General features: G+C 39.7%; 1 protein-coding gene across 1 annotated transcript in view; it reads right to left on the bottom strand.

Moving 5' to 3' along the window:
• LOC124260571 (transmembrane protein 87A-like) overlaps positions 1-21,111 on the bottom strand; it is a 46,899-nt gene that overhangs the window by 25,423 nt on the left and 365 nt on the right. Inside the window, exons 2-7 of the mRNA XM_046694897.1 lie at positions 13,303-13,363; positions 12,870-12,961; positions 8,796-8,921; positions 6,857-6,901; positions 6,051-6,182; positions 1,940-1,987 (exon numbers count right to left, since the gene is read on the bottom strand). Coding sequence (XP_046550853.1) covers positions 1,940-1,987; positions 6,051-6,182; positions 6,857-6,901; positions 8,796-8,921; positions 12,870-12,961; positions 13,303-13,363 — 504 coding nt within the window. The remainder of the gene's footprint in view (positions 1-1,939; positions 1,988-6,050; positions 6,183-6,856; positions 6,902-8,795; positions 8,922-12,869; positions 12,962-13,302; positions 13,364-21,111) is intronic.

Below are 21,111 nucleotides of genomic sequence, written 5' to 3'. Positions count from 1 at the left end.
GTAAGTCATCTCTATCATCCTCCAAGATGACAGAGTCGTCCCACTGTGGAGACCTTCGTAAAGGTGTACGTTTTCCAACGCAGCCTTGAGGTGTAGATCCAAGAGTAGATTCGCGCAGACCCGTGGGTTCGCACCTATCCTTAGGTTTGCGCACGGATTCAGTAGATGAGGTTTTTCTTAGCCTTCGATTCCTTCTGGAATCTACGTTCCATCATGGACATCATCGAAGTTCTGCATAGGTTGACGCTGCTATGGTGTAGATGAAGTGTTCGCGAACGCTGATAAGTTATGTGCCTCAACTTCACTCCGAGAAGTAAGAGGTAGTACGTCAACAGCTTCCTGCTGTGACTGTAGTAGGGGACGATCTCGTAGTAGTAGAGGTCGACTGAGTCGCTGATCTCATAGATACTTCAGGTAGAAGTAAAGGGGGTCCGTCAAAAACGTCTAGTACGTGAGGAGGTACAATCTCTTCATTGAAGGATTCCTGGTGCGTAGATGAACTAGCACACGTAGATTTGCCCTCCGTCTGGTAACAGCTGACTTCTTCTGCGTTGTAGAAGAGGATGACGTCTTTTTCTTAGTCTCAGACGGAGTCGACTGAGATGTAGACGATCTCTTCCTGACCCCCTTACCAGCAGACTGCCCCTGTATGCAATATACAGTTTGAAGGCTGATCTGCAGATTTTATCAATCGGGACTTTCTCACCCGATCCATGCACGTCTATATATATAAGACAAATATTGATTAATTGAAGATTTGAAAAATCAATACAATAACTACAGCGCAAGCTGGAGGAACATGGATTTTTTCATGAAGGACATTGGGGGTGAGGATCCGCCACGGATAACCTGTGCCTGCAAGCAATGCAGGATTTCATGAAATGTAAACAACGTTACATGACGATGAATTTACGACTCAAAGTCAATAAATATTTTACAAACTTTTACAAATACTACATAGTAGTTATAGCCAAATCCATATACAGCGTAATTTTGAAGAATAGGTCTAAATAAAAAGTATGTGATGCCGTATACGGGACTCCAGTGCTCGCCCAACCATCCGCTTGGGCAAAAAGGGAGACAGTGACCAGTTAGGCACGTCACATGACTGGTTTGCGCGGGGAAAGGGGAAAGGGCAAAGGGAGGTAACTCATGGGTGAGTGTATTTATAAGTCCGCTTCGGGAACTTCAAGGGATTCAAGTGTTTAACTACCATTCAAATAGGAAAGGGAGATAAGCAGGAGAGAACATGAGTCAGGATAAGGAAAAATGGTAGCTATTAAATTGAAAAGTAGTTAGTTTCTGACAATGTTTACAGCGAGAGCTGGAAGAACATGCAGTGGTGCAATCAGGACATATTATATGCGGGTCAGCCTGTACCTACAACGAATACAAGTTTTCATCAATTGTAAACCAGATGAAAAAGATGGCAAACAACGTATAATTTAGACATAATATCAAAACATATGATAATATACAATCCAAAAAACGTATACAGCTGCCATTTAGATGTAAAAGGTCCAAAATAGAAAAGGATATGTGCCGTATAGAGACCCAGGTGCTCTCACAACCGTCCTCAAGGGCGAAGAAGGAGAGAGTGACAAACATAGCTGGTCATGTGACCAATAAGGGCCCCAAAGGAGGCAAGGGAGACTACTCGTGAGTGAGTGATGATTTTACATCTGCTTTTTAGAAGGGTACTTCAAGGGATTTCAAGTGTTCCACTATCATTCACAAGAAGAAGGAGACAAGCATTTAGCCAGCATTTAGCATGAGTCAGGATAAGGAAAAATTAACTATTATATAACTTGTATTACCACAAGATATTACTTTTCATCAGAAGACCTTAAGAAACAAGCCACTATCTTTTCCACAGCAAAACATATTTTTGTAAGAACAAACATAACAGGCTTAACAACACAGAGGACAGGCTACTTACCTCATCCGATGGGTGTTGAGTTACTGGGGCGACAGGGGCTGTTGTATTCTGAAACAACAAACTTGAGAAAATCAAAGGAACACAAATTCTACATTACTCAAGGCAAAAAAAGTATCGAAAGTTTTCTTATGTTTTGCTTACTATTAGCAAGAAATATAAAGAGCAAATGTTATTTCTTGCAATAGCAGCTATAACTGTTGGTGTCCAGAACTCACACAGAGTGTAGGCCAAGCTACTCCGGTAGACAATACAAATCAGTATGGTCAACAATGAAATATGACCATTAAAACAGGATGGCCAACAGTGTAAAGTTTAAGATATAGAAAAATGGCCAACAGTGTAAAGTGAAAGATATAGAAGAATGGCCAACAGTGTAAAGTGAAAGATATAGAAGAATGGCCAACAGTGAACTGAAAGCCACTAGAAACACATCGCTGATAGATTAGCATATTTCTTAGGTGCGTTTTGGCATCCAATAATTTTTTAGAGAACGATGTGATAAGTAACCATTTAAGAAGAGAATGAAATGTGTTATGCAGTTGCACTGCATTTATTGACCAAGGCAACGTGGGTTAAACAGAGACGGGGTTGAAGTTCACACTGGTAAACAAGAAAGAAGACAACGTCAGTATCACGTGTGTCTACCATCAGCATCAATAACAGCCACAAAACTCCTCCTGAGAGAAAAGATGACCCTCCTGAAGAAATCCTGAGGGATCTGTTGCTTTATCCTGCAGAGAGACGCTTCCAGCTGCTGCAAGTTGAGAGGCAGCGCCATATTGGCAATTCTCCTCCCCATCTCATCCCAGACATGATCAGGGGACAGCGATGGCCATTGCATGACATTGATGTTGTTCTGTCGCAGGAAGTCCATGGTATGCCTTGCGATATGGGGTCTGGCGTTATCTTGTTGCAGAGTGTGCAGACATTGATGTTGTTCTGTCGCAGGAAGTCCATGATATGCCTTGCGATATGGGGTCTGACGTTATCTTGTTGCAGAGTGTGCAGACATTGATGTTGTCCTGTCGCAGGAAGTCCATGGTATGCCTTGCGATATGGGGTCTGGCGTTATCTTGTTGCAGAGTGTGCAGACATTGATGTTGTTCTGTCGCAGGAAGTCCATGGTATGCCTTGCGATATGGGGTCTGGCGTTATCTTGTTGCAGAGTGTGCAGACATTGACGTTGTTCTGTCGAAGGAAGTCCATGGTGTGCCTTGCGCTATGGGGTCTGACGTTATCTTGTTGCAGAGTGTGCAGACATTGATGTTGTTCTGTCGCAGGAAGTCCATGGTATGCCTTGCGATATGGGGTCTGACGTTATCTTGTTGCAGAGTGTGCAGACATTGATGTTGTTCTGTCGCAGGAAGTCCATGGTATGCCTTGCGCTATGGGGTCTGGCGTTATCTTGTTGCAGAGTGTGCAGACATTGATGGGTCATCATGTGAGGGACAACGATAGGCCTTAAAACGTCCTGTGTGTACGTTAGAGCGGTAACACGGCCTCGAAAGACATGCAAGGGGGTCCTGTCAAACACACTGATCCCGCCCCAAATCATCAAACTTCCTCCACCTCAACGATTAGCCTCCAAAACACAGCAATTGACGTAATGCTCACCGCGTCTATGCCACACACGCAAACGTCCAACAGCGTGACTGAGGTGGAATCTGGATTCGTCGGTAAACAGGACTCATGCCCACTCTCTGTGTGTCCAACTGCGATGATGTCTACACCTAGTGAGACGTGCCTGACGATGTCTACATGTCAGAATTAGACCAACATGAGGTCGACGTGCACAAAGCCCTCTCTCACGTAAACAACATCTCACAGTTTGAGGACTGATTCGCCCCCTTCTCCCACGGATTGCTGAAGCTGTCCTTGATGCTGGCTGGAACCGGTTCCTCAAATGGGTGACCTGAATGTAGTGGTCTTGATATAGGGTTGTGACGCGTGGTTGTCCTGGACATTGATGGTCACGTGTGCTGCCTATTTGTTGAAGACGCTGGAAGAGTCTTAACAATTGTCGACGTGACAGTTGAACTGTCCGGCCACTGCCACTGTGGATAATCAAGCATTAAGGAAACCCACTGCTCGCTCTCTATCAACAGCCAATAATCAAGGTTATGTGATCATCATGTGTCACGTGACTGCACCTGCATGCGTGCTGCTCTCACTTTGCATGCTTTTCAGGTGACATGGTTAGTTGATTCACACAACAGTTTGGGTTCGAACACTTCACGTCAGAAAAACTTATATCATTAGAATGGGTGATGTGTTTCTAATGGCTTTGAGTATATGACAGTTACAAGAGAATGGCCAACAGTGCAATATGACAGTTATATCAGAATGGCCAACAGTGCAATATGACAGTTATATGAGAATGGCCAACAGTACAATATGACAGTTATATGTGAATGGCCAACAGTGTAATATGACAGTTATATCGGAATGGCCAACAGTGCAATATGACAGTTACAACAGAATGGCCAACAGTGCAATATGACAGTTATATGAGAATGGCCAACAGTGCAATATGACAGTTATATGAGAATGGCCAACAGTGCAATATGACAGTTATATCAGAATGGTAAACAGTGTAATATGACAGTTATATCAGAATGGTAAACAGTGCAATATGACAGTTATATCAGAATGGTAAACAGTGCAATATGAAAGTTATATCAGAATGGTAAACAGTGTAATATGACAGTTATATGAGAATGGCCAACAGTGCAATATGACAGTTACAACAGGGTGGTCAACAGTGAAATATGACAGTTACAACAGAATGGCCAACAGTGCAATATGACAGTTATATCAGAATGGTAAACAGTGTAATATGACAGTTATATCAGAATGGTAAACAGTGTAATATGACAGTTATATCAGAATGGTAAACAGTGTAATATGACAGTTATATGAGAATGGCCAACAGTGCAATACGACAGTTACAACAGGGTGGCCAACAGTGAAATATGACAGTTATATCAGAATGGTAAACAGTGTAATATGACAGTTATATGAGTATGGCCAACAGTGCAGTATGACAGTTACAACAGGGTGGTCAACAGTGAAATATGACAGTTATATGAGAATGGTAAACAGTGTAATATGACAGTTATATGAGAATGGCCAACAGTGCAATATGACAGTTATATCAGAATGGCCAACAGTGCAATATGACAGTTATATCAGAATGGCCAACAGTGCAATATGACGGTTACATCAGAATGGCCAACAGTGCAACATGACAGTTATATCAGAATGGCCAACAGTGTAATATGACAGTTATATGAGAATGGCCAACAGTGCAATATGACAGTTGTATCAGAATGGCCAACAGTGAAATATGACAGTTATATCAGAATGGTAAACAGTGCAATGTGACAGTTATATCAGATTGGCCAACAGTGCAATATGACAGTTATATCAGATTGGCCAACAGTGCAATATGACAGTTATATCAGATTCGCCAACAGTGTAATATGACAGTTATATCAGATTCGCCAACAGTGTAATATGACAGTTATATCAGATTCGCCAACAATGTAATATGACAGTTATATCAGAATGGTAAACAGTGCAATGTGACTGTTATATCAGATTGGCCAACAGTGCAAATATGAGTTATATCAGATTGGACAACAGTGTAACATGACAGTTATATCAGAATGGTAAACAGTGCAATGTGACAGTTATATCAGATTCGCCAACAGTGAAATATGACAGTAATGTCAGAGCAGCCAACAGTGCAATATGACAGTTATATCTGAATGGCCAACAGTGCAATATGACAGTTATATCAGGGTGGCCAACAAGGAAATATGACAGTTATATCAGAATGGTAAACAGTGCAATGTGACAGTTATATCATATTGGCCAACAGCGTAATATGACAGTAATGTCAGAGCAGCCAACAGTGCAATATGACAGTTATATCTGAATGGCCAACAGTGTAATGTCAGAGTAATATCAGAATGGCCATCAAGGTAATGTACGAGTTATATTTGGATTGCTTACAGTGTACAATGTATGTAGTAGGAGGGCCAAATCAGGCAAACTGAACCAGTTTTGGATGTTTGAGTAGAAAAGTACAGCACATTCAAGAGTTTACCGTGTCTGTGACAGCAGCTCGACGCCGTCTTGTTGCTGGGTTTGGTGGTGCTGCTGTTGGTGCTGCTGTTGCTGCAGGTGCTGCCGTTGCTGATGCTGCTGTAGTTGCTTCTTTGGTCGACCCAGGCTGTGACTGCAATGTTACAAATAAGGGTTGCAACAGTTAATTCATTAGTCAGTGATTGGGGAACTAAGGTTTAACATCTGTACAGACACACACATAAATCAGAGTGAGTGAGTGAATGAATATGGTTTTACGCCTCTTTTAGCAATATTCCAGCAATATCACGGTGGGGGGACTCCAGAATTGGGCTTCACACATTGTACCCATGTAAGGAATTGAACCCGGGTCTTTGGTGTGATGAGCAAATGCCTTAACCACTAGGCTACCCCACCACCCCCATAAATCAGAGAGCGTTTTCTTATCTACAATAAAATCATATAGTATGCAGTGCTTTTGCTATGGCAAAATACTAAATAAACTATAGACCAATATTACTAAAGTACCATTCAACCCCATTCTGGGCCAACACTGTGTCAGTGTTGCCGTGTCAGTGTTGCCGTGTCAGAGTGAGTAGTAAGCACATGAAGACCAACAACAGATTGTTCCCCCTTCCACTGTGTGCAGACACTTTGACTGCAAGCAGCCAACGTTTGAACAGAGAGAAAATGTTTTCCCATCAATTCCACATGGGTATTAAACACTATTCCTCCATTAGCTATGATTACTGAGTTGTGAGTTTATCCCTGGTAGTAGTGGCAGCAACTGATTGAAACACTCGTACAATGACATATCACAACACTTACCACTTTAATAGTTGGGACTATCTTTGGCTCGAGATGAGAGTAATCCTGCAAAATAAACACATTTCCTTTGACAAAATCATGGATTTTACAAGGCTGTAGCAGTTAGCATGATATCTGTATTTCCCGTTACAGGGCTGGCTATCTATAAAGACCATAAAGATTGACAATTGGTAAGAAAACATTGATCAAATATATATAAATATCAGAACAGTTGCTCTTTGCAGCAACGCCAAACACTCAAAACTATAACCGTGTATTTCACATCACTGCATGATTATTGATCCAACAGTACACATCTCAAACCTACAGACCACCGTACCCTCCGGCATGATCGTTGATCCCTCAGTACACATCTCAAGCCTACAGACCACCGTACCCTCCTGCATGATGGTTAATCCCACAGTACACATCTCAAGCCTACAGACCACCGTACCCTCCTGCATGATGGTTAATCCCACTGTACATATCTCAAGCCTACAGACCATGGTACCCTCCTGCATGATCGTTAATCCCATAGTACACATCTCAAGCCTACAGACCACCGTACCCTCCTGCATGATGGTTAATCCCACAGTACACATCTCAAGCCTACAGACCACCGTACCCTCCTGCATGATGGTTAATCCCACTGTACATATCTCAAGCCTACAGACCACCGTACCCTCCTGCATGATGGTTAATCCCACAGTACACATCTCAAGCCTACAGACCACCGTACCCTCCGGCATGAATGTTGATCCAACAGTACACATCTCAAGCCTACAGACCACGGTACCCTCCTGCATGATGGTTAATCCCACTGTACATATCTCAAGCCTACAGACCACCGTACCCTCCTGCATGATGGTTAATCCCACAGTACACATCTCAAGCCTACAGACCACCGTACCCTCCCGCATGAATGTTGATCCCATAGTACACATCTCAAGCCTACAGACCACCGTACCCTCCTGCATGAATGTTAATCCCACTGTACATATCTCAAGCCTACAGACCATGGTACCCTCCTGCATGATCGTTAATCCCACAGTACACATCTCCAGCCTACAGACCATGGTACCCTCCTGCATGATCGTTAATCCCACAGTACACATCTCAAGCCTACAGACCACGGTACCCTCCTGCATGATGGTTAATCCCACAGTACACATCTCAAGCCTCCACAGACCACAGACCACCATTATTCTCCTCCGGCATGAATGTTGATCCAACAGTACACATCTCAAGCCTACAGACCATGGTACCCTCCTGCATGATCGTTAATCCCACAGTACACATCTCAAGCCTACAGACCACCGTACCCTCCTGCATGAATGTTGATCCCACAGTACACATCTCAAGCCTACAGACCATGGTACCCTCCTGCATGATCGTTAATCCCACAGTACACATCTCAAGCCTACAGACCACGGTACCCTCCTGCATGATCGTTGATCCCTCAGTACACATCTCAAGCCTACAGACCACCGTACCCTCCCGCATGAATGTTGATCCCACAGTACACATCTCAAGCCTACAGACCACGGTACCCTCCCGCATGATGGTTAATCCCACAGTACACATCTCAGGCCTACAGACCACGGTACCCTCCTGCACGAATGTTGATCCCACAGTACACATCTAAAGCCTACAGACCACGGTACCCTCCCGCACGAATGTTGATCCCACAGTACACATCTCAAGCCTACAGACCACTGAACCCTCCCGCACGAATGTTGATCCCACAGTACACATCTCAAGCCTACAGACTACAGAATACACAGAATATTATTAGACACAGAGTTTCAACTTTTGGCTAAAGTTGCACACTGTTATACATAAGGGGTGATAACTTTCAAATTACAGGAGCAATGTTGGACCACCAACAGAAAACTGACGCTACGTCTTTTCATTATATCTGCAAAAAGGTGAAACAATTAAGCAAAGGGAGGATACAAACCGGTAGATTGACTTGACCGTCGCTACAGTCGATCCGGGTGCTGTTGGCCAACATTTCAATGGAAGCATAGTCAAATTCCACGACATACTGGATATACGGGGCAAACAAGTAGCTCGATAGGCGATCCTGAAAGGAAGCATAGGTTACTTCATTCAACGTTTACTCAACACATCTAGCAATACAAAGTGCCATTTTTAGGGCATTCAGCTCCCTCCTCTAACAACACTAAATGTCGTGTTGTAAATATTAAAGAAGTTGTAAATCCATACAATACGTTGTTGTGTTACCTCCCAACTTCTAAATGCCCATCAAACATCCAAACACTAAGGTTGTTACGATTCACTCTCATATACGGTGAATCAAACTGTACCCCTTGATGAAAACAAGCACAATTCACGTTCACTGGAATCAAATATTCATTAAAAGTCACATGCAACGAAAAACACAACTTTGCAGATTCTGATACCTTTCGGTATGGACTTTCCGAAACAAATCATCAAAAATGCAAATTCATCTTATAAAGTTGAAAAATAAAGCGATGAAAAAAACCCATGCGAAATCGTAGTTCAAACGATTCACCAACTTTCCCCCAGAGCTTGGGAGAATTGAAGTGGTTTCAACGGCTGGGCTGCGCTCATAGCACATGCGCAGTGAAACAGGTTTGCGGAGCTTGAAAGCGGGGTGTCCGGTAAATATTCGGTGAAGGCTTTGGTGTGAGCTATTTTTCTAATATTTTGTTGATATTTCACAGGCGCGAGCTTTTTATATGTTATTACAGTAGATTACCGATTTAACTGTTTATATAATTTCATTTGTCTATTTCACCACACGTTCTTTTTACCGAGTCACTTGCTCAGTTCGATACTTAAAAGCAATGTCACTATTTAGCGTCGACAGAATTTCTAACTGTGATATAGATATGTTGTTTTCACAGACAAAACTCAATGTCTGTTTTATTGACACCTACGGTATGTGTCTGCCTGCCCGTCTGCTAATGACAATATTCAATACACAATTTCGATCACTGACCACATGCAATTTCAATGTAACACCTATCAGGCTATACACCATAAACAAAACGCATTGATTTATGGCCCGAGCTCGGTCTCAGTCACATTATGTAATTACACAGACAGGCAGGTGTGATACTTGTACACATGACATGTTATGGTGTCTGTTGATTGCAAATTTTATACACAAATAATGAGCATGTATTTACAAAACCCAACATCTCTATATATACACACACAATGAGCCGTGAGGGCATCTGCAAAACGAACCTGCCGTTACACTTGAGTGCACACCCACCCGCTCTGACTGGGTTCGGTATCCCGGCTGCTTCGTTTCTTGGGAAGTAAACCCAAGTACGAAATATTGCACTTTTGATTTGCGATTGTACGCTTATAATTTTGTTTTCATGTTTTTTCATTACGAGCAATGTATATTATATGTCATGAATAAGTGATAATTGTGTTTTAATTATGTTTGATTTTTTGGTTGCATGTGACCTTCAAGTTTTCAGAAAGGAGTACTTTTACTTGAATTTGGGTAATATTCATCAAAGAGAGACATGCAAAATGAAACAAAAGTAAGCCTGGCTAGATAATAGTTAACACTCATATATATTTACTTTGTGGTCACAGGTCATTGTGGTAATAAATTTGTGTCAACATGGTTAAAACATGTCAAAGAATTTATTTTGTTATGGTTTCACTAAATATTAAAATTAATACATCAACTGGTGAGTTGGTATTGTTTTACTGAATATGAAGATTAATACATCAACAGGTGAGTTGGTATTGTTTTACTGAATATGAAGATTAATACATCAACAGGTGAGTTGGTATTGTTTTACTGAATATGAAGATTAATACATCAACTGGTGAGTTGGTATTGTTTTACTGAATATGAAGATGAATACATCAACAGGTGAGTTGGTATTGTTTTACTGAATATGAAGATGAATACATCAACAGGTGAGTTGGTATTGTTTACTGAATATGAAGATGAATACATCAACTGGTGAGTTGGTATTGTTTTACTGAATAAGAAGATGAATACATCAACAGGTGAGTTGGTATTGTTTTACTGAATATGAAGATTAATACATCAACTGGTGAGTTGGTATTGTTTTACTGAATAAGAAGATGAATACATCAACAGGTGAGTTGGTATTGTATTCATTACCCAATATTCACATTCACTACGAAATAATCACATATATATCCTATTCAACAAATAGTGTATTCGTTATACAAGACCTCTCTGACCAACATCTAACCAATCTGTAAGTCACCTCTATCAACGAACCTACTAATACTGAAATGTACCGGTACATGATAGTTGGCATGTATCACAGATTATTCAGAGAACAGGATATAAGTGCATGGTAAGTATTATCAAAAATGTTCAGTGTCACCTATATTTGAGTAAACTATGTTCACTATCCTTTAATCATTGACAACAAACTTAACTCATGGTGAATGGTCTCAACAAGTCCCCCCCTTTCAAATTTCAAAGCACCTAGGGCACTCATTACAGTGAAGTACAATTTCTCCAGCCTAAACCTTGTGTGGTGACATGTTATCAACTTTATACAGTGCAACCAGAAATTATTGAGATTTTAAAGATTGTAAGTTTTATTTTTTCCCCTCATTACTCACATATTAAATGTGAATATTAGCAGAACAAAACTCCAGTTTCAAAGACAGGTGAACAGTTAGTATTTTGTCAAGTCACCATGGGCAGCAATGCAGGCTTCAATGCGGCAGGGCATACTACTGATCAAAGAAGTTAGAAAGTCGTAGTCCAAGCTGTCCCAATATCGGACCACCTCTTCTTTCATTTCAGCAATATTTGTCAGATTTTTCTTATTGACACTTTCCATCATAAGTCCCCAAATATTTTCTATTGGATTTAGGTCAGGGCTATATCTTGGCCAATCTAATAATGTCATATTTTGGGTCCGCAAACCAGGCCTGTGAATGCTTTGAACAATGTTTTGGGTCGTTGTCCTCCGGGAAAATCAAATAATTTCCATAGAACACGTGAGCAGATGGAAGTTAATGTCCCTCGAGAATATCTGTGTACCGCTCACTGTTCATATTCCCTTCAAATAGACAGAGGGGCGTTGCCCCCAACACAGATATGCCACCCTACACGTTAAATTGTAAACTTTGGGCGCTGATACAACGGTTTTTCAGTTTGTTTGGTCCAGAATTTCAGTGTATTAGGAAACAGCCACACAAAACTTTCATCTGAGAAAATCACATTGTACCAGTTAAAATTTCTATGCTGTAAGCACCAGTTCAACTTTAGCTCCTTTTGTTCAGGTTTCATGATCGGTGATGGAATTCCTCGACTTTTCTGCCAACCCATTGCATGCAGCTCACTTCTAATTGTCTCCTTACAGACAGCCAGAGTTCCTCTATCAATCATATCCAGCCTTAATTTTTCTAAACTCTTTCGTTTGTTTTTAGAAACAAGAATACCAAGCCGCCTCCTGTCACCAACAGTCAATTTTCTGGACCTACCTGCGCCTCCCTGGTGCTCAATGCCATATCCATTTGCAATATTTTTCAAAACACAATAAACAGTGGACAAAGGGATGCCTGTTCTACTTGAAATCACTTTAGCTGATCTGATGTCCTTGCTATAATACAATGAACTTCCTCTTCTCTAATCATCCATACTGAGGATCACTGAAAATGTTGTGTGCTAGCAAGTAAACAAAGGGGGATAACTCTTCGAAAACTAATGAAAAAGGATTAATGGAGTTGTCTCTCTTGAATGAAACCAAGCACTTGATAGCTGGTCAAGGTTTGTTATACTAGAAATCCAATTAAACATATTCCTGAAATTCTCAATAATTTCTGGTCATACTATAGCAGCTAATCATCATCAGACTCCATCAGGATTCTACATCTTGAGAAGTAATATCATGTACAATAAAACAATGGAATTTATATTGTATGAAAGCATGGAAGATAAAAGAACTCCATAGTCATAAAACTTTCTCTGAAGACACTGATATTACAAATTTCACAATAAGTAATAGACTACACAAAGACAGACCTTATCAGCTTCAACCCCATCATACTCTTGGGCACATGGAGAGTATCGTATCAGCCATCTTACTTCAACATCTTCGGCATTACTGCAAGATACTGGAAACATAAAAACAGAAGCAATCATTCAGCATGTTGAGAAGAAAATGATCAAAGTCAACATTAACAGATGACACAATCCATGAATGATTCATCACTGTCCATGCATTCGACGTTTTTTTAAAATTGGCCTTCCAAAGCTAATGATCTTCAACTTTAACCTTAACATTAAATCTTCCTGACGTCCTGAAAGTAAATACATCAATAACATAACACTGAAATGTAAAACTGGTCTGATTAGGAACATGGAATGTCAATTAGATGGCCAATGTTGTATGGCCATACGGGCTGATGATGGGCTGAAGAAAACACTGTCAGGCTAAAAACACATCCGCACTTACTTGAAAGTGATATCTTTGTTTTCGTAAAGGCACTCTTGGTAAATCCATGAATGATGTTATCCTGAAAAAAAGAAAGAAAAACATTACTTAAAAACTAACAAGTAAACCAAATGTTTTACAAGTTCTATAATCTATTAGCATATTTAAAGGTCAGTTTGTTGTTTAACACACACAGAACAATTTTCGATAAATATACAAATTGTCAGACACCCAGTTGTCAGACAGTTCAAGCAAGGGGTAGTCAAGGTTCGGTGGTCAAGCAAAAGTTACCTGTTGACCTTTCACTGAAGTGGAACAGACCAGAAAACACATGTTGCAAGGCATTTACAGGAGAGGTTTATTACGCTAATTTAATCATCAAATCACCAGAATATGCCATATATTGAATTATTTACAGGAAATTGTTCTTTACATCAGGGCAAAAGATGCTAAATACACTGATCACACAATACAATGTCAGTTGTCAGTCAAGCTTTATCAAATGACCAACAGCATCCAAGAATTCAACAGGTGTCTTCTGTCCTCCCTCTCAGACATACCACCCTTCCATGCGGCTCTCTGTAGGCCTTCTTCCTGGGTGGGGAAGCAGCACCAGTCTAGCTGTGTCAGCTTGGTACTGTCAGACTTCTCAAATCCTTGAAGCATGTGTACAAACCAGGTTCAGGAATGCATTAAGCTTGTCACAAAACTGAACATGGGCCAACATGTTTTATGATTTTTAACAAGTTTATGACCTCACTATCTGCAGAAGGCAGTCATCATGATCACACTTACGAATTCCAAGAAAGCAAGCCCAACCTTTGACATAATTAAAATGATTAGTGCTGTTTATTGTTTTTGCTCAAGATACAAGTCACAGAAAATGATTGGCATGATATATTACTGAAGTGATGTTCATATTATTAGTTTTGTTTGAATCATATCTTACACTAGGTCAACAAAGTGAGCCAACTCTGCTTTATTTGTGTGAAATTTGCCACACTGACTTTTCAGTTTGGGGACATCCTGCAATCCTGTGGCCTTAACGCATCCCTGCAGGATGGGTTGCTGATGTGGAAGACAGCAGTTGATGCGACATGAAAACCTTCCAGGTTGTTGATAGTCCCAGGCCCACTGTATGGTAATGATTCCAAAAGGGAATCAGAAATGTCCCCATCATGTTCCGATGTCATCACCATGTAATCTTTGATATCTTTGGACTTTGCCACTTCCGGTGTCTAATGGTGTTCCGATGATCGAAAATAATCGATTGTAAAAACATATTTTCGATTAAACACAATTTTGTTGTTTTAGTTAGTGCAACACACTTGAATAAGATAAATTAACCAATAGAATTGATGAATATTCACGAAGAAACATGCACTCAACAACGTAAAGCTATGTGCATTGTATTCATAATTTAGTATTCATCACTGCGGTAATAGTACTGTAGCCTGTCTATGAATACATTTACATCTATCGTGAACGTAATGAGATATACTGATAAATATTTGTTGTATAAATAAACAGAATAATTTGTATGTAGAAAGTAATATTACTGCACTTTAAAAGTTAGACATGAAAATATCTTGCTAATTACCAAAAACCTGGGGAAAAACCCTTAATATTGGTGATTACATTAAAAATGTATATATTTTTATTATAATCAATAATCGTTCACCAAAAGTTATCTGATAATCGATAGTGGATTTGGTTTCCGATTCCAAATACTACTGGTGTCACATCCATCATCTCAAGTCAGGCTTCTTGCACCTAAAGAACAGGAAGAGCGGAAAGTCCCAGATGCTCTTCATAACCAGCTATGGGGATCTTCCTTTGCTAATCAAACAAATGCAGCTTATACACACAATACTAATCAGGTTAATCTGTCACTTAACAAGTTTGGGTAGCTGACTCCTCCCACAGTTGGGAGCAGCTCATTAATAAGTAGGTAAGACCAGACAGTTACACTGGTCACAGCTGACTGGTCACAGCTGACTGGTCTGTCTAATGATCAGCAAGTGAACCCAATATTCCTGCTGTATGACGGTGGTCTGTCTGCCTCACATGACAAGTGCTGCATGTCAGTTCTGCAGAAAAACTGTGGATCTGACCATCTCGCTCAAATCTAGATGATCATGTATGACTGAGGGAAACAGTCTGTGATTGATAACTGATCATCCAGGGTTCTTAAATATATCATGAATTACCATAGTTATTAATACTTTCAGTCCAGTTCACAACATGAAATCACTCATGTGTTCAACAAGTGACAATCAGTATTTCCCTGTTTTATCTGTGAGGCAACAGCTGGCTCACCACTCACATACATCAATATAGTACTGGTTTCTGTCAGCAGGTATTGACAAGACTGACGTACAGTAGTGTCAGTGTCTGCAGGAAATGCCAACTGGAAACTGTGTTGGCTGGAGCAGTTGATGTCCACATCATCAGTATCACCATGGCAGTGGGAACACAGTGTGTTGGTAGCACTGCTAAATAAGTTGAAGTTAAAATAACATTGTGGTGAACACATGAGTGAGTGAGTATGGTTTTACACCGCTTTTAGCAATATTCCAGCAATATCAGGGCGGGGGACACCAGAAGTGGGCTTTACACATTGTACCCATGTGGGGAATCGAACCCAGGTCTTTGGCGTGACAAGCCAACGCTTTAACCACAAGGCTACCCCACCGACCCGGTGAACACATCAACACAAGGTGAACACAAGGTGAACACATGTGAATACCAGGTAGCAGACCACTGGTCACATCACACTTGTCACAGCTCATGTTGGGCGACCTGCTTATGCAAAATAAGCATGATGTAACCAGATATAGGGATAAAGCTACTAGTCTACGTGATTTGTAGTTACGGTATCTCTGACAACAGACTTGTGGCTGTTCCTACCCTTGAACAATTGCTAGGTACATGATAAATACATACAGAGGTCATGAAAGCATAACACAGTGTCCACAGGTCATCACAGTTTGTTTCCCCAACATATGGAAATCTTGGACCCCCCTAAAACATTACAGTTTTCCTGTAACTTTCCTGTTCAATATCAACCATAGTAACCATGATAAAATGTTTGCAGGGTGGAAATTAAACAGTAAAGTACCTTGGCATAACTCTACTATGGACAGTTAAAAGATTTAAGGGGACCCTGCATTAATTTAACATAGGGGCAAACTTCAAAATGATCAAGGACCCTAGGACCTGCTAATATCATGGACTTGTACCTATTCTTTAAGTTGAGACAAAAGAAAGATCAGTCTAGTGGTTCATGTAAACATAACTAGATAGAAAGAAATCAAGCTTTCCTGCCAGATTAGGTATCCTTTCTTGAAGAGCCTCAAAAATTGAATTAGACAATTTTTCTCTTCTAACAACCTCAAAATGACTGAACAACTGAAAGGTTCCACAGTATTTATGTTGCATCTCAGTTTAACACTGCTTAAAGTTTGAGAAAAGCACTATGGTAAATGGCAATATCAAGATCTGTTTCTTTTGCCATAAATGTAACTCACGGTTCACACAGACATGGAACACCAAAATTTATGGGCTTTTCAAGCCTTTTGACTGTTATTTTCAATGCTCTTTCAGTTAGTTTATTAGCCACAGTTTAAGAATATCTTTTTAGCATACAATATACTATTAGTAAGATTGTAGGTTGAAGAGACCTTAGCTAACTGCCTGATAGTTCAGGTAGTAAGGTATCACAAAGACAAGTTGAAACTTGCCGTTTCTAAGGTTTTTTGCTATGTATTATCATAAGGACTACATGTAATGAACTAAACATGTTAGTTCCCACCAATAACCACTATAAGAGTACAAATTTCATGGTTTTATAAACCATTTTGGTGATTTTTTAAGGCTTTTCAAAACTGGAGGTAAAAATGAAAGCTTTTCCAGAGGGGCATGAAAATCAAGCTCCTCTTCCACCTACATGAACCATCATGCTTGTCACTGTCATAAACATTTAACTTTCATATACTGAGGATCTTAGTGGATGACGTCATCGAAAGCATATCAAGCATCCATATACATTTCATTCCCCATGTCTAATTTGGAAACTGGAATACTTGATGACTCACAAGCCTGAATCATTTCAGACCTTTCAATCCAATACATATAGGCAAGAGGAGCTGTGTCACCATATTTACTGCCAAGTGGAAAATGCTGGAGAATCTATGTAAACTAATTGAAAAATGTGTGTTATTATTCATGTTTACACTTGATGGGTGGGTCTCGTATATGGATACAATACTGTAATGCTGTATCGATACATTATGAATCATGTGCCAACATAACTGCCACAAAATATTCAACAATGCATGATATCAGTCTGTGACTTCACCCAACAATCTGTACAGTGTTGTAAGATCAGTTGATGAAATGTACTAAAGTGATAACACTGAAAATGATCCTTTGAGACTGTATCTCAACATAGACCTTTATGGAAACAATGAGTGAGTGAGTGAGTGAGTGAGTTAACATTTATATTACCCATATGGGCTAGGATATACAGGTGATTTATTTTGTGATAATCTCACATGTGCTTTTCAGGGATTCTCAACGTTGATTGGTCAGCTAAACAGAGAAGAAATATGATTGGTTGTCAGAACTACTTTTCATGATCAAAGTTCATTGACAACTTTTACCGTTTCATTGATAATAAGAATGTGCTGTATTCCGAGATTAAAAAAAGAAAACATAAAGGTTAAAGAATACGAATACTCTTTTTATTAGATATTATTATTTTGCAATAAAATTGCGTTATAAATAGTAGTCTTTTTAAAATAAATAACCTTAAAAAAAACCACCAAACAACAAACATGGCCACCATTAGGCTAGCCTCGATCAAGGCCTGAAAACGTCTCATCCAGTCCCTCTCTGACAATGTTGTACCAGCACATCAAATCATACAAATTTCCGGGGGCACAAAAATATTCAATTAATAAACAATTACTCTTCAATTAATGAGAAACAACATCAGCCCATTAATAAATTGTTGTCAAACCCTTGTAACTCCACCGCTCTGTCCACTCATCCTCAGCCTCAGGCTGCCACCATGACGTCACAGTCTTTGTCGCATGCCGTAATTCTTCATTCTGTACATACACTATTCTTAGGCCCAATTTATGGTGGTGTATTCCACTTCAACATCTCCGAATGACTCCTCTGTCAGTCGACCATCTGCTCCAAAGAGGCGTATTCTTCCCATTGACTCGGATTCCGACTAGAGTTATCCTTCTTGGAACTGCTGTACTATACTGGGACCATATGACGTGACTGTAACAAGCCTTCCACAGAACAAAATGTTGTTTAATCTTCAAACATTGAGTTTCTTGACAGAAAACCTTTCTAGATGTATTCGTGGGATGGTTGTCTTTAAGATTTCCCAACTTTTAACTGTTGGCTTTCCCAAAAATTGGCAGGTTTTTGCCAAAGTGTGTTTCAACACTACACCGTCACCCGTCACTAGAAACACGTCAGTCGTGAATGAACGATGTTCCGTCGCACTGACTTGATCAAATAACAGTTTAGCTGTTATTAAGTTTAATGATATATTTAAAAGATCATTTTTATCATATTAACAAATGTTAATTAATTATTCCAGACAAAATATTTTGGTTGTAGTTTAAAGCGATTTTACGAGGTACTATTTTCCATAGCATAGTTATGTTATTACATCTGGAGAAGTTAGGTTTAATATGCGCATGAATATGAATCAGCTGTTTGAGGTCACAAGTCGTGTCTCCTGGTGGTTTTTACTTCGTGGTTTTTCTTTTTAAATTACATTATGGGTAATAAATAGAATAACCAACTCGGTGCGAGTGAATACTGGAAATATGCCCTCATTAAAATAATGTTCAGTGCCTCGCCAAGGCTCAGCACTGAGAACATTATTTCAACTTGGGCATATTTCCCATAATCACTCGTACCTTGTTGGTTATTCTCTAAGCGTCACATCGGCAATAATTCAGCCATATTGTGACGAGAACAATTTCATTTATGTCCATTTTAAAACAATAAAATCTAGAACGTAAGAACCTGTCATCAAATGGCAGTTAAAATACCAGAGTATCACAGCTCTTAATTTAAAACTAGTATGTAAAACTAAAACATTTTAATCCAAGAAGACAATACAATATAAAACTCGGGCTATAGATCGCCAACAACTGAAGGTAGATCACCATACCAGGGACCGTGGGACTTACAGTGCCTTTGCTACCTGAATGGACCCTAGTTGGATTTACACCATCCCCTTAGCCGTTGGCAGGAAAATCTAGCCGAATATTAAAAGAACAAATATATGTTTTAAAATTTTGTAAGCTTAAATTTAACTTTGACTTACGTACCCTCTCAGGAGCACAATAATTTTACAATACTTCAAACCCCATTGAGGGTACAGCCACTAACAATCTCATTAACTGATCTAAACTACTAATAAAATGATCATAATATATTCAATTTCACTTGACAGCAAAACCTGACTTAAATTACCTCAGAATCAATGGCTATCACAATCATGGCCAATAAAAGCAAAGACCAGCACTTGCTGCGATAAAGTGAGTGAGTGAGTGTATATTGTTTTATGCCACAGTCAGCAATATGCAACCTACCAGTCAATATAGATAAGAAGTAGCAGTAGTCTGACATCAATGGTATTAAAACAGAATTTACTCAATCAAAAAATCTTTCTTTACTCTTCCAGCTACGTACAGCCTTAAACTATTGAGAAGGACAATCCACTGATAAGTAAACAACAATCCACACAGTCAGGGTACACTGACACACAACTAGTTTATCATATATCTTACATATGGAGAGCACACCCGGGGATAAATTGTATCCGAGACTCCTTACGTCATTATTCTAAGAATCAATTTTAAGTACATAAACCAGTTTGGGGAGAAAACTTACAGCTTAACACTATCTCATGATCAATGGACTTGTGTTCAAGTCTAATGCATCAGTCATAGAAGTGCAAGGAATACATTATGTTGTTATCAGTTTGACAGTTCAAATTTGTTTGACCATAATCATAATGATAATTTGACTGCACCTAGTATTTCAATATTTATCCATCACAGTCACTTGCACATTCAAGAAGTTTAGACATCAAGGATACTGACTGATTTGTCTTGAATATTTTCTACCTAAATGTTAATGACACAGTCGGAATGGTCAAAAACCCTTCCACTCAAAAAACATGAGTAGATGTATGTAGAAAGACTAGAACAGGTTGACCATTGAGTACCAGAATGTTTACACATGACACAATACCAAGATGTAATTTGGACACCTATGGTCAGTGACATCAGCCTATCAACAGAGGCGTTATTTAGTGCACATACTAGGCATGATAAGGTCCACTCAGTGATATGCCTTGACAAGGTAGTATACAGTACTCCCTATCAATCAAGAATGTCTCATTAAGAACATAATCAAGAAATGTCCATAAACTTAGCAGTTAAAACCAGAGTTAAAACTTTACTTCCCCAATACTTGAGAAATGACACTAAAGACAAATATGCTCAAGTGTTCATGGCCAGTATAGACCGACTGCAAATGAGTAAAAGACAACAGATCTTGTGTCCCCCTTTCTCATGTTTACATGACCATATTGAATGGTTTCATCATGTTCATGAGATGCAAATCTCCCAAGTAAATTGCATATTTTGACACCCCGAGAAACAAGTGAAAGCCTGCAGATCTACTCCACGTGTGTGTCGATTATCATTGATCATAAGGCCTTGACTCACACATTCTGAAAAACATATGACTGCAATCATTATCCGAGACAGTTATATCTTAACATGT

This window comes from Haliotis rubra, unplaced genomic scaffold (genome assembly GCF_003918875.1).
Source record: "Haliotis rubra isolate DU_JTF1 unplaced genomic scaffold, ASM391887v1 Scf119, whole genome shotgun sequence".
NCBI lineage: Eukaryota > Metazoa > Mollusca > Gastropoda > Lepetellida > Haliotidae > Haliotis > Haliotis rubra.
Note: the sequence above shows the minus strand (reverse complement) of the source record. Positions and strands in the feature narration are given on the sequence as shown.